At 30.5% G+C, this 15,683-nt stretch overlaps 1 protein-coding gene across 9 annotated transcripts in view; it reads left to right on the forward strand.

The window, feature by feature from the left end:
• Positions 1 to 15,683, forward strand: part of LOC118202388 (muscle calcium channel subunit alpha-1-like) — a 674,690-nt gene that overhangs the window by 449,206 nt on the left and 209,801 nt on the right. For all 9 annotated transcript variants that reach the window (XM_085820710.1, XM_085820709.1, XM_085820713.1 and 6 more), the window contains exons 13-15: positions 9,132 to 9,357; positions 11,792 to 12,002; positions 13,487 to 13,607. In XM_085820710.1, the coding sequence (XP_085676836.1) occupies positions 9,132 to 9,357; positions 11,792 to 12,002; positions 13,487 to 13,607 (558 nt within the window). The remainder of the gene's footprint in view (positions 1 to 9,131; positions 9,358 to 11,791; positions 12,003 to 13,486; positions 13,608 to 15,683) is intronic.

Consider the following 15,683-nt stretch of genomic DNA (forward strand, 5'->3'; position numbering starts at 1 on the left):
ATCTCAATATACCAGCATTCATAAAAGAAAAACTTCATATTTACGCAATGAATTTTAGAAAAAATTTATACTCAAAATTAATTTTGTTTCACGCACAGTTTTCTTTCAAACATATACCCATTTTATTAAACAGCATTAGAAATGAATATAAAACAATCACTTCAAGTTAAGCATAAAATAAAGTGAACACTATTTGCTTTACAAAGGAATTAGTTCGACATATATGAGTTCATTCAAATCACCCTAGTTTACATATTTAGTAAAGAATTGACGAGTTTTATTAACAGAGGGATTTCTTCCTTTTCCCTTTACACTCATTACAGAATTATACAACAGAATTTCTACGAGTTTTATTAACAGAGGGATTTCTTCCTTTTCCCTTTACACTCATTACAGAATTATACAACAGAATTTCTACGATTTAATTTTGAGATGACTTAAAAATGTGAAAACTCTGTGTTTTAAACTTTGCAAAAATGCTAATGTGCAAATTTGAAGTACGAACACAGAAATCCATATATTCCAAATTCTCAAATACACTTTAATGGAACATACTTTATTCACTAATTTAAAGACCCGTATCAAATTCAAATTTAAATATTAAAAGAATTAAGCAAAATTATCAAAACCATTTGATTTAATGAAGGATGAAAATAAATTTTAAAATCTTATCCTACTGATGATATTGGCATTGTTTGCGTTTAAAAATTTCAAAGCCTTTGCTTCTTTCCGCAGTGCAAATAATTGATCAAAATGAGTTACAGACTTTACATTATTGATGTTCAGACACTGTTTTAATAAGTAGTAAATAGCGAAGAATTTTTGCTTTATCGAAATATTAATATCCTATCTGGTAAAAACTTTCACATTGGCATTTAGAAATTCCCACACTAATATTAATATGAATTTTAAATTAAAGGTACATTTGTCTACGAATTTTATACTAGGTAAAATTTACACTAAATACTAATACACTAAATACTAATACTCTATGCGGTAAGAGAATTCTTTGCGGCAAGAGATTTTAAAGATTCTTTAATATCAAAATTGTACAGCCTAATAAGATTTTAAATATATAAAGATTAGTGTTCTCCAGTTATAAGACACCTAAACTTAGACCAATGTGTCTGAGATAATCAGGAAAAGGCCTAGCAGCAATAGCTTGGGTCTAGAGATTTTAAAGATTCTTTAATATCAAAATTGTACAGCCTAATAAGATGTTAAATATATATAAAATTAGTGTTCTCCAGTTATACGACACCTAAACTTAGACCAATGTGTCTGAGATAATCAGAAAAATGCCCATGAGCCGTTGTAAACTGTGACAGATAATTGCTCATTGAATGCGGTTCCACTGGCACTTTGGGAAAAAAAAACTTAGAAACTCGACGTCGCGTCGTGGCTTGGTCCCGTTGCTCTTGCTATTTAGAGACTAATTATTGGAGAATCTGTCTCTTCAAAAATACGATTATCTTTAATATTAGCAGTGTCCGCTAATTCACTGCCTGTAATATCCGTGTAAGCAGGAATACAACTAAGAATCTAACAAAGTCTTTGTAAAACTGGGATTGTTAACAAGAGGCATCGAAGCTCTGTACTATTATATTATTGGTACATTATGCATACTCAAGCTATTGCTGCTAGGTCAGTACCAAGAATATAATAGTATTAAAATTATTAAATATAATTTTCCGCTGCTATGCTCATAGCAGAATTGGTGTAAATGGGCCTGGACGCATTAGAATGTTTTCTCATATATAAAAGTGCAACTCTAATGATAGTTCATTAGCTTGGAAAAGGCAATTTTCAAACCCTAGTTTCTATCTCCATGCATGTGTTACGTCACCCTATACAAGAAGACAAAACCCGCTTGAAATGCCTTCGGATGTTTTGGAGCCATCCATGTATACAGTTTTTAACCCACCGTTTTGCAGTGTCCTGTTAAGGTGAATGTTCTCGACAATATTGTTTTCAGCTGGATGGCAAGATGGAATAGGTTTAGGTTGCTTATAGTCTGTATGAACATATACTTACCCCCAAAGATTCTTCGTTTGCCGCAACGAGGAAACATTTACTATAGGCCTTAGTGGGTTAGTGACACTGACTACCATACCGAAGGACCCGGATTCAAATCCCGGAGAAGGTATGGATAATATAATGTCTATGCAGTGTCTAAGGTAAGCGTATAATGTCTAATGTAGGTAAGCGTCTAATCTCTGTGCGGCAAGGGGGGCACTCAAAATACATGATGAGCCGAAACCTTCTCGAGAGGTTGTGTTAGGGATTGAGAGATGGAAGAATCGTTTCAATTATGGTGGAAGTTTAGCAGTTAGCAAGGCACGGAGATACCTAATATGCCTAGAGAGATGCATAGGGGCCGGTCGTGCTTCAACTTGTACGTGTGTACCTTATATCTGCTTGCGGATTTAAGTTGTCTCTAAGAAGGCCTCCAACCTTACTTTTTGAATTGCCTTCGAAGAACAAAAAAAAAATCGGTAATAATAAATTACTTTGGATTATTAATATTTTATCAAATTAATGTTAGAAAAATACAGCATTTTGATGCACCCGAGAAACTTATTATCTATCCTAAATTAACAAACTCTGTGTTGTACACAATCAGAACCGGGACAAGAGTAAGGCACCTGAGGCATTTGCCTCAGGCCACAGCTTTTGTAACTATTGCCTCAGGTGAAAAACTAGAAAACACGCCAAATTAGGTATACAAATTTCAAAATTCGTTTTTAAAAAGAAATTATTGACATTAACTTTCAACTTCGGAACACATCAAAATGTGTCAAAAGAATTTTGTGTTATAAACCATCCAAATAAATTAAAAGAATTAATAATATTAATTTGATTTCAAAAATGCTGAGCTTTCACAATATGACACATTCTTTTTTCTATCATTAATAATTCTAGGTATTAAGACATTTACAAGCTTAATACTTTGAAAATAATTTATGAATATAGTTTATTTCAATTGTATCCGAGTTTGAAATCAGTGTTAAAAAAATGTTCAACGTGTCCAGTTATTGTTGCTAGCAGTGAAAGAAGCTTCAACAAATTAAAAATAATAAAAAAAAAATTAGATCAAGTCCATATTAAGTAAAGAAAAGCATTTGAACATGATCATTCTCCCTAAGAGAATAAAAATTTGGCGATCAAATAGATTTCAAAATATATACTATCTATATGTAAGATATAACAAAATACGATAGCTGCTTTAAAAAAATAATTAGCAACCTCAAAATTAATATTCTAGATTTGGTAATCTCCCCTAAATTCATCTGTTCTTCCAAATTCGAGATCTGTCTACGTTATGTAACGCTACTGGAAAAGCGAAACTAAAACTAATATTAACCAATCATAGCCTGTTTCTAAAATCTCACCTACTTTGGTATACATACCTCTGGCGAGCTAATTACATCATTATTCTGTTCACTTGTACCTTGCTAATATCTCCTCGCTTCACATCTTTAAAATGCCTGCGTCTTAATTTTAAGAAACCAATGTATATAGCTGTTTATCATATTTCATTATGATTGGATAAATGCCTACTGAGATGATTTTATATGCATGGAAATAAAGACTGTAAATTCGTCAAGTTCATGTTTTTTTGTCTTCATGTATATGCCTTCACTATAAGCCACAACGACAGCAAGCTGAATCCTTTTCTATGCTTCAAAAATATTACACACACACACACACACATATATATATACATATATATATATATATATATATATATATATATGTGTGTGTGTGTGTATGTGTAATATTATATATATATTGTGCGGACGCGTCGGGAAATTGGAACAGAGAATTGAGACTAATAAATTTTTAGGACAGTTTATTTAATTAATTAAAAAATTTTGTAACCCAAAGTTTCAATTGTCTGTTTTGGCGAAACGTGTAATGGAGTTAGCTTGGTTCGATGTTCACTCAGAAATTTCCCTTGAAAAGCCAGAGTGGACCTCGAATTGAGCTAATTTGCCATTTTCCGCTTTTTAATTTTTAATATTTTTAACTTGTTCCATCGATTGGTTTTTTACTGTTTTATTATTTTTTGCCTTTAACTTGTTCCATCGATTAGTATTTTACTGTGTTTTATAATTTACGTTTTATTTTATATTTTATTTGGCATGTAGCCTAATATATCACCTCATTCAATTTAATTAGTTTTTTAAAACTGTGTTAAAATTTCCGAAAATATTTAACATATAGTTTTTTATTCGAACTTGTAAAAACTACTGAATATGCATATGTTAGATTTTTCTTAGAGCCGCAGCTTTTGTAACTTTTTGGCGAGCTAACTACAATTTCTCTTCTCATTTCCTTAATTTTGCAGCACATTGCGCAAAAAAAAATTTGACCAAAATAGGTCTTTTTTGTATTGTTCTTACAACTTTGCGCATATATATATATATATATATATATGCGCAAAGTTGTAAGATATATATATATATATATATATATATATATTACATTACATATATATATATATATATATATATATATATATATATATATGTAATGATATTTTTAAATCAATTGATTAAATTAAATTCTAATAATATTGCTTAATGATGTGTTGGCGATTCTCTACCTAAATTGCATCCCTGTTTCTAGATTTTTGGCGAAATCCTTTCTTTAGTATAAAATATATTAACCTGTTGGCGCCCGCCAAATCGCCAAACTCATAAATCTGTCATATTACATAAAGTACTTAAGAACACTCCTGATGAGAAGATAGCGTCACCTCGTGATTTCAATTAATATCGCTGATTGGAGGAGCCTCGTGACGCACACATATGTATAAATTGGGCTTCTGCTCAAGGTCCGAGGAGAAACGCTTGTGAGATGGATGCTAAAATAAACCTACCACTTTATATTCCAAAATTTGTCTCATTCCTGTTGCCCCGGCTGCACTAAACAAATAATGTATGAGAAATTACATTTCAGAAAGTCGACAGGATACCACCTTCAAAGGGATTATCTAAAAAAGAAGATACCCCAAGGATTATACGAATAAAATGTTACGCACTTTAGATGAATTTGCCGCTGTGCGACTTCTATGTTTCTACATTTTTCTCTAGGCGTTCTTGCTTCAAGAGAATCATCCTTCTGTTACCTGTATTCTGGTATTCTGCAGATTCTGCAGATGAATTTGCCGCTGTGCGACTTCTATGTTTCTACATTTTTCTCTAGGCGTTCTTGCTTCAAGAAAATCATCCTTCTGTTACTTGTATTCTGGTATACTGCAGATTATTTTACGTCCATTGAAGCATCTTTCTGCCCCCTGTGATGTGTGATCTGTGTTTCCATCGAAAGTTCGTCGTTCATCAAATGTGCTCTTACCGTTGACCTACTTTTGAGGATGGAAATCGTTCCTTACGTCTACGCCGTTCTGTGTTGCTCTCGAGAGCTTTGTGCTTGTGTGGTGATTGATCGTGTTTTGCGAAAATCTAATCAAGAGTGCACAAAAATGTGTATTTTCGTGTCGATTTCATCACTCGTATTCTCGTCACAATAAGTCAAACAGAAGCAATTAGTAAAAAGTTTGGCGATGCAAATGATATTATTACTATTGAATTATAATTACTGATTTAATAATAGTGTTTTTATTTTGAAAATTTTAAAAAGTATTATTTTGGTATAAATGTATTTTAAATTTGGTATTTAAAGGATGTATTTTGGTTTTAATATTGTTTTGGGAAAATTTAAAGAGTATTATTTTTGAGTTAGTTTTATTTATGAAAGTATTATTAAGAGAATAATGGCTAATGAAAACATCTCTGATCCTGATGATTCATTAAGGGCAGCTAGCGCTGAACCTGAAACAAGTATAATTCCCTTTGACGCGCAGAATGATATGGATATAAATTCATGGCTTGAGTACTTTAACAAAACTCATTTAGATAAAGATGAAACGTGGAAGCTTAACAATGTAGCTCTATATCTAAAAGGTAATGCACTTAGCGTATATGTCAAAAACTGCCATAAAATTACTAAATATGTGGAATTAGTCCAAATTTTAAAGGAAAATTTTTTCGACCCCACTTTAACTACGTTTGGTGATTTTGCCAATTACAAGTACAATCATAAAGAGGACATAACGCAATATTTTCGCAAAAAATTAGATATTGGTAAAAAATTAAAGAAGTTAAGAAAAAGAATTTTTATAAAATTGTAGTACCTAAAACTTTAAGATTAAAATTTTTGAATAAAACCCATGAAAATTTTGGCCACCCAGGAGTTCAAATTATGCTTAACTTAATCACCCCTCAATATTATTGGCCTCATATTAGCGAAGATATCGGAAATTTTGTTAAACATTGTCATACTTGTCAACTTTATAAAAAGAAAAAACAGAAAAAATTTGGTCTTATGCAAGACGTACCCCCAACCGAAAACCTTTCGAATGTCTCTCTATTGACACTGTGGGAGGATTTAATTATTATAATTCTACAAAAAAATATTTACATATAGTTATTGACCATGCAACAAGATATGTCTGGGCTTTTCCCTCTAAAAGTGTAACTTCAGAAACCTATGCCAATTGTCTAAAACAAATATTTCAAATACAAATCCCCGAAAAAATTCTGAGTGACAGGAATGCAGCCTTCACTTCCTCTAGATTCAAAAAATTTCTTAAAAAGCATAATGTTAAACAACTTTTAACTTCATCTCACCATCCCCAGACAAATGGTAAAGTAGAAAGAGTAAATCAATCAATAGTAAGTCGACTAAAATGTAAAGTAAATTCTTCTTCTAAAAAAGTACCATGGACTAAAGTGCTAGAGCAAGTTGTTATCGAATATAACAACTCCCCTCATACGGTAACTAAGTCCACCCCAGCATACTTACTATTTGGTAACCTCCCTTTTGAATCTCCAGTTGATCAAAATAAATACCCTTCCTTAAATGAAGCAAGGGCTTTAGCAAAGAAAAGAACTATCGAATACCACCGAAAGAATAAAACTAGATATGACATCAGATTTGTAGAATCTAAATTTCAACCTGGAGATTTTGTCCTTTACGAGGAATTCGAATACCCAAATACTAGAAAATTGACTTCACCCTATTCAGGCCCTTATCAGATTATGAATAAATTATCTGAAGTTAATTATGAAATCGACAGGGAAAATTTTCACACGAAGAAACCAACTGAGATTGTACATGCGTCAAAATTAAGGTTCTATTATCCACCCGAGAACTTTAAATTACATCATGAATAAATCAAAATTTACAAATCAATAAACTATCTACAACCCATCTTTTAGTTTTCATCCTGTTGTCCCCCTTAACAGTTGATTTATCTCTCAGTGTCTGAAAAGTTTGTCTGCCCTTTTCTTTTACTGGGCTCCTTCAAACTTGAGTTTCAGGTTCAATGCACTTTCCGTGTGGGAAACACTCAATTGAGGCTATACAAGTAGAGTACTATACCCTCACATTTCCTTGAGCTCATGTTTTCCTATGTTTGTGTTATAAATTGTAGCAACAGTTGAAAAAGTTAAATTTCAGTTGTTGAAACTTCTGAATTTCATTTTATGTTTCTGCAGCATCGTGTACAAAAAACTGGTATGGATGTTGGAAGTTAAATTTTGTTTTGTTATCATTAATAAGAGAAAAATAGAGTGACAAAATATGTTAAAAACCTAGCAAAATGTGTATTTTCAACAAGAATATAAGAACTCTAGTATCGTGACATAAAAACTCAAATGTTTTGAGTGCCAATGCTAATCCATAATTCTAGCGCTAATTAAATGATCCGGAGATCTCCAAAGACCAGTAAAAGACTGAAGATGAGCCTGAATGACAACTCTAATGATTGTACGGACTCATACACAAACTGTGAATGGCATGTCCTAAGATATAAACTTACAAATTCAGTTATATTACTATTTCCTATTGCCGCGTGGCTAACCGGCAATATGTTATTAGTGCTTTATTTGTTCTGCACTTAGTTACTGTATTATAATTTCATTAATCATTTATTATATTTTATATACTGTATTAATTATATTCAAATATTTTATGTCATATTTTATGTAAACATTTTGTGTGCCTTGAGGTAAATCCAATCAGTTTTCCTACTCACTTAATTTCCTAATAACTAAATTTTCTGCTCTCACTATCTGGACTGTCTTGGGTCGACGGCCGCGACTGCAAGCCTTTTCAGATGGGGAGGGGGATAATCTGTAATGATATTTTTAAATCAATTGATTAAATTAAATTCTAATAATATTGCTTAATGATGTGTTGGCGATTCTCTACCTAAATTGCATCCCTGTTTCTAAATTTTTGGCGAAATCCTTTCTTTAGTATAAAATATATTAACCTGTTGGCGCCCGCCAAATCGCCAAACTCATAAATCTGTCATATTACATAAAGTACTTAAGAACACTCCTGATGAGAAGATAGCGTCACCTCGTGATTTCAATTAATATCGCTGATTGGAGGAGCCTCGTGACGCACACATATGTATAAATTGGGCTTCTGCTCAAGGTCCGAGGAGAAACGCTTGTGAGATGGATGCTAAAATAAACCTACCACTTTATATTCCAAAATTTGTCTCATTCCTGTTGCCCCGGCTGCACTAAACAAATAATGTATGAGAAATTACATTTCATATATATATGTATATATATATGTATTACACAACCAAAAAGCCGAACGTTTAGTTTTCTCGTATATAGGCGTGTATATTTACGTCTTTGCCTCAGAAAGGCACGTCTCTGTACACAATGTAACAAGATTAGAATTTAAGATATAGAAGAATGTTTAAAACATAATCCTTAAAGGTAATTACATGCTATACATTAAATCTAGGGAATGATGTAAGTAAACAGAATTTAAATTATTCAAACATCTTGAAAACCGTTTCATCGCAACATGAGGTTGAGTTAATTCGATTGCAAATGTTCTTTCGAAGCGTATAAAATGCACTTTTCCAAAAAATTGATTAAATATAATTATTAGAGTGGAATGGAAACATTTGCACAAAAGTTCGAAGATATTTTCAAGTTATATTAAAAGTTTTCAAACGCATTTCCTATTACAACTTAAAATGCATATCAGAATTATTTATTTAAAATATAAAATTAATTTTCATATTTCTTTTTCAGAAATAGCAAATTTATTCTTTGTTGTGCTGTTTACGTTGGAAATGTTGCTAAAGTTATTCAGCCTCGGAATCCAAGGTTACTTCGTTTCTCTCTTTAATCGCTTTGATTGTTTTGTGGTAGTAAGTTCGATTCTGGAAACGGTGCTCACATACTCTGATGTTATGCCTCCGCTGGGTGTCTCTGTGTTGAGATGTGTCCGCTTGTTGAGGATATTCAAAGTCACGAAGTGAGTAAATAGGATATAAATATAGTAAATAGAAAAATAGAATCATTTTATTCTGTATGCAACTGTTATAGAATTTTAAGTAAATATCTGAAAAATTAGCTTATATGGAGATTTATTTATTATTATGCCTTCGTGGAACATCAGTCCATCTTTAAGCAAACGTCCTTTTAATAAAAATATCCATACTCTATTTTTCTTTTATTATCTGTTAAGATTTGCTTGAAAATGTCACTAAAATATGATTTTCCTTCTAGCTTGCGTAATTTCTTTGAACTGGCTGATGAACTTCAAGAAATTTTCATTAGTTATGTAACATGTATTAAAACGCCAATTACTATGTTTTGAATTGAAATCAAATGAAAATTTTGTCTTGTAATTTCCATTAAACGTTTCAAATGTTTCCATTAAAATTCTAAATGATTATGTATTTAATACTATTAAATATATAATTATGTATAGTTACAAACTTATAAATGTATTTTTATATTAAAATTAAGAAAATAATGTGCATTTACATGATTTTAAGTTATTCGATATCTTAAAATTAAGATTTCTCAGGCTATATTTATTCTGCTTGTGACATTGATTTTTCCAAAACCATTGATCAGAATTTAAAGAAATTTTAACCAATTATATTAACGCTGTGTGGGTATTAAGTGACCAGCTATTATGTATCTCAATAAAAAAAATTTTAGAAATCAACTTTAATTTAATGTTTACAAATTGTCAATTTTGAGAGTATCAAAAATTTTTCGAAAAAGTGTAGTTTGATTATTTTTTAAATAAGTCATTTTAATTGCACATTATTTTTCCCAATGTAGAAAAACAACGCTAAAAATGGTGATTTGTTTATCCAGAACACTACGCCCAGTACGCATTGCAAAAGCCTAGTGGCGATCACGAGAAGATATTTATTAGTATTTTTTAATTTAAATATTTTAATAGCTGGAACATAAAAGAGCAAATACAATATCTGCGGTACTAAAATATGTATACGAAGTTTTACAATACTAAACCAGCTTGTTTTTAAGATATTCAGCTTTAAAATGCTTTATTAAATTTATTGTTAACTGTTTAAAATATTTAATAAATATTTACAAAGATTTAATTTAATGCTTCTTAAAATTTTCAGCTTATTTTAATTTATAATAATTAATTAATTATTAATATCTTTAATACAGCGACCACAACTCTCATATTCTATCTAGCGGATAGTGCTTTCTATGCAGCACCTATACCTAGTATTTAGTCTTGATTTCTGCAGAAGTTTTCGGTATAGAAAAGGGCTTTCATTTTTTTAATCACCCTGCATGTATATGTATGTACAAAGGGCTTTCTTTAGCTTTTCTTCTAGATATCAATTGGGTAAATAATCACCTTTCCATTTCTAAGGAATTTAAGATACTTCTGTTCATGTGCTTTTTATGGCATAATAGTCAACACATCCATTAACCAAAGTGGAAAGGTTCACGCTCGGTCTCTTGGTAGATTTAGAGAGGATTATGATTGATGTTTTAAAATTTCTTAATCTTTCTTAAGAACTTAGTGAATGCGCATCGTTATTATAAAAATAAAGAGGAATTTTCCCTGAGCTTCTGGAGGAAGTACTTATTTAATTCCAAGTAGCTAATCAAAGCAAGAAACTGCAACAATAATTAAATGCCAAAACAGAAATTTAAAGAATAAATATGCACTATTTTAGAATGAAAAAACTGTAACTTGTTAAAACAAAGTGGAAAGCAAATTGGTTTAAAACTGTTATCGTATACGTATACGTAATAAATAAAAATTCTTTGTTTTCCTGCGTAAGTAATGAAACTTCTAAAATAAGTAGTTTTTTAGGTACTTTTCTGCAGTCAGGACCGCATTCAAAAATGTATATGTATATATGTATATGTGCATTTATGCACGTATGTATGTGCGTACGTATATATGTGTATGTACACACATGCATGTATATAAATACATGCAATAATTTTCCCCTCTTGATTTTCGTATAAAAACTTAGTAACCCATGCGTACATACATACATTTCTGAGTCCAATCCCACTAACAGAAAAATACCGCCTTTCATTATATATGTACTTATCAATAGTAAGTGAATTTTTTTATGTTGATATATTTTAGATTTTTTATATTTGTATATTTCATTTTCGGACAAGTACTTTTTCATATTAAATTTTTTACTATTATTTAGTTTATTCATGCTTAATCAATATGTGATTGAGAATCGAAAGCTCGTATGATAAGGCTATAATAATCGCTATAATAATGACGCATTTTCCCGTACTGTATGGATGTGATTTATAATTGCTTAAAAATACAGTGAGATTATTTGATATTTTTAGGAAAGGAATAATGTCTCTGTGCGTTTTTAAATTACTCGTAAAAAATGCCGTATGTAATTTTTTTTTTTTTTTTTTTTTTTTTTTAGGTACTGGGCTTCGTTAAGAAACCTTGTTGCTTCTCTCATCAATTCCATGCGATCCATCGCCAGCTTGCTGCTGTTACTTTTCCTATTCATCGTCATCTTCGCCTTACTTGGCATGCAGGTGTTTGGAGGAAAATTCAACAATAACCCACACGAGGACAAGCCCAGGAGTAATTTTGATTCCTTCTGGCAAAGCCTTCTAACTGTCTTTCAAGTAAATAAAGTTGTGATTTTACACATGAAATTAAATTTTGACATCCGAATTAGTATTATATTGAGTACTGAAGTGAAAAACGTAATGCCCATATCACAAACATGTATTTAAGTCCTATAGCTGAATGTCAGAACTATATTTATTACATTTTTACGTTTTACGATAGCTTATCCGTGAATAATTTTCATTTGTTTAGTTTTTACTGTAACCGCGTCCTTCAGAAATTAAATCATTCGTACATTTCCCCCCTCTTGATTTCCGCATAAAAAAAATTAATGAAAGGAAAGGAGAAAATACGCAAGTAAGTACGATATCTTAGTAGCCAAAATGTTCAGTGCCCTAATCTTTAAATTTTTCTGTCCTTTATATAACATTCTCAAATTCTGTGAAGAGTGATTTAAGAATAAAATGCAGATTATACGTTTAATCATTCTGCATTTATCTGGAAAAAATTCAGAGAAAGTTTTTAACCTCTTTGTTTCTGTGAAAGTCATAGAAATATTATGGAAATGCTGTTTTAAAGTAGCAATATGCATACGCCTTAATGTTTCAACAAAACTCATTTTGAAATAATTAAAAAAAAAATTCTTTAATCCAGTTTCAAATGTAATCATAATTTATAAAGAGAGATGTTGCATAACTCTAACAGTTAAAATACAAATGAACTAGCGAAATTTAAGAAGCGTAATATGGATAAATACAGATCCTTTTTTGGGGGGGGGGAGAATAAAAAAAATTCTGACTCCGGATTGTCCAGAAACTTTTCGAGAGCTCAAAAACCTTGGTTATAAGGTGAGCATCACACTGCATTTTTTAAATAACCATCTTCATAACTTCTCAAAAAATCTTGGTGCAATCAGTGATGAGCAGGTTCAGTGATTTTCCTGAGATTTGAAGGTTGTGGAGGCACTGTACCAAGGTAGATGGGATGTACACATATAATGGCTGACTATTGTTGCAGCATCAAGCGAAAATATCCACAAATTAAACATTCGAGAAAAGGCCATATGCAAAAACTTTTACCTTAATATGTATGTTTACCGTTTGGTAAAAAAAGTTTATTATTTTTATGAGCAAAATTTAACTTGCATTAACTATATATAGCCTTTGTATGAATAAAACTGATATTTTTTAGCAGTATATTTGGTAAGTTTCCCTTTTATTTTCCTTCATATGCATATTTTGTATGACTTTTGAGACAAAGAGAGGATGTCCTGCAGCTTAAAAATTTGACATCATAGAAACAATTGAGGTTATGTTTGGTCTCAGAGGCCAAAGGTAAGTCAAAAACAAGTGACAGATTTAAGACAAAGAAACTGTTGCTTCCCAAAGTAATTATCTCTGTTGAATAAAATAAACTTACCTTATCCAATAAATAAAATGAGCAAACATTATTTATATATTTAACTTCTAATATGTGTTGGAATAATTTACACAAATTTATTATTTGCACATACAGCTTTATTTCCCCCTTTTTCTTTTAGATACTAACTGGTGAGGATTGGAATGAAGTTATGTACCATGGTATCAATGCTTACGGTGGTGTTGGGTCACCAGGAGTTTTAGCTTGCATATATTTCATTATTTTATTTATTTGTGGAAACTGTATCCTTACATGAATTAGTTTTTTTAATTAGTAAATATATCTAAAATAACTCAAAATTTCACATTTTTTTTTTCAAATAAAATGTTGAATTCCTTTAGAAGGCATGCTTCTTCAATTATTTTCTCAATAATCTGAATGTGCAAAAGACTAAAAAAACTAATTAAATTTTTTTATAGGAGGAAAGCAGAATTTTTCTCCCTCATGATAATAACTGCTTTAAAGATATTGTAAGCTCTTAAATGCTTAATCTTAGGGCAATAAATGCAGCACCTAAATAAATTATTAGAGATATTTTAGTTTAAATAAAGATCGTGTTATTCTTATTCTCCTAAAATAAGAAATCTCATCAAACAAAGTATGAAACTGTTAAAAAAATATTTTACTGCTCTCAGTTTTCTACTTTCTTTCGCAGAACACTCTATCCATTCCATTCGATTCTTAATTCATGCAAAGAAAAAATTGCATTCGACTTTTGTTTTAAAAATAAAGTAAAATAAATCCAAATAAGAGATAAAATTTGTCAGTTTGTTTGCCGTATACGTACGCATTTATAAACTAATTAAAAATATTCCCCTAGATTCTCACTGAGCATCGTAATCATCTGTGTTACCTTCCTTCAGCTATAATCTGTTACTTTAGAATAGGCATTTCAATGAAATTTTCCCTCCAAACTATGAGCTGCAAAGTCGAATAATCTAATTTGCTAAAATTTCTTAGTTGCCCACTGTGCTTGCATATTGATACACATTACGATCTTAAATTAGAGGAGGGCAGCCACGATCTTGAAATTGTTATTTTAAACTAGCAGATTATAGAATCGTTAAATGTAGTAGTATTCTTCTTCAGAGTTCGTTGGCGAAATTAAATGCCAGACGTGCATGCGCACTTGCGTATCTTGACGATAGAGAGTGAAAGCAACTTGTTCCTGGAATGAAAGTGATTTTTTTCTCATTAACTAATTTTATTTACAGATTGTTTCAATAACTGTTAAAGTCGTGAATGTTTTAGCCACTCACGAGAACTGATTTTTAAAAAGCTGTTTACATCATGGAGGTAGGGAGTTAGATGGAGTGGCCTTAAACCGGTTTCCCCATACCCTGCTTTGAAGCGCTTTCGATCCCTTCCTTTTGGTGACCAAAACATTGAGTAATTTACCATTAAGTTTAATGGGTTTTGATACGATCAGATGTAAATATTTTGTAATTACGTCGTAAATATGCATATAAATGCATATATTTTTTTTTCTACAATACTTCAGAGTCCTAAGTATATGAAAAGAATACATTTTTAAACAACATTTTATTCTGAACGGAATTAAATGCTATACTTTTCACAGAACAGTTTGCTCAGGATGGTTTAATTTGAATGAAATATTTTCACAAGTTTTTGTTAATTACATTAGAAAAAAATTTAAGATAATTCTATTTTATTCGGTTAAATATTGAAATAATTAAGGTCAAAGTTTATTGTATTATTAATATTAAAATTAAGCATTATTTCTTTTCTATTTATAGAGCTTCTTCCTAAAATACTTTCTCAAATATGACATGATTTTTTTAGCTTCTGAGGCATCTTTTAAATCGAAAAATATAAGTCAATTTATAATTAATGCTCTATTCTGTCCATTTCAAATTAGAGCACCTTTTATTTTAATAGCGAAATACTTTAAATAGTACTTAATTTCTCTAAATATATCTGAAAGGGAATAAAATAAGGATTATTTTTTTAATATTTTTTTTAACTTGTAACTGAGTTATTATAAAATGTAAGGGAATAATTCTTTTAATTATACTTATCAGATTTTTTAACCCTTAATTTCAACAATACATATCCCAAAACTATTCTTTATTAGTTTCTTAAGTACGCTTCTCATGGAATTTTCTTTACAATACCTTCTAACAGATTGCTTTCCAGTACAAATAGTTAACTTAAATAGTTTTATAATGTATTAGATAATATCTATAATCATTATAAATTTAGATACATTTAATAATTAGATTTCTTCACAGTAACTTTCACAGTTGTTTATAATGAATAAAACCTTCATTTCAAATACATTTGTAAGTAATTAAATA

The sequence above is a fragment of the Stegodyphus dumicola genome, chromosome 7, assembly GCF_044657685.1.
Source record: "Stegodyphus dumicola isolate Sdum_Otavi_A_Nest chromosome 7, ASM4465768v1".
NCBI lineage: Eukaryota > Metazoa > Arthropoda > Arachnida > Araneae > Eresidae > Stegodyphus > Stegodyphus dumicola.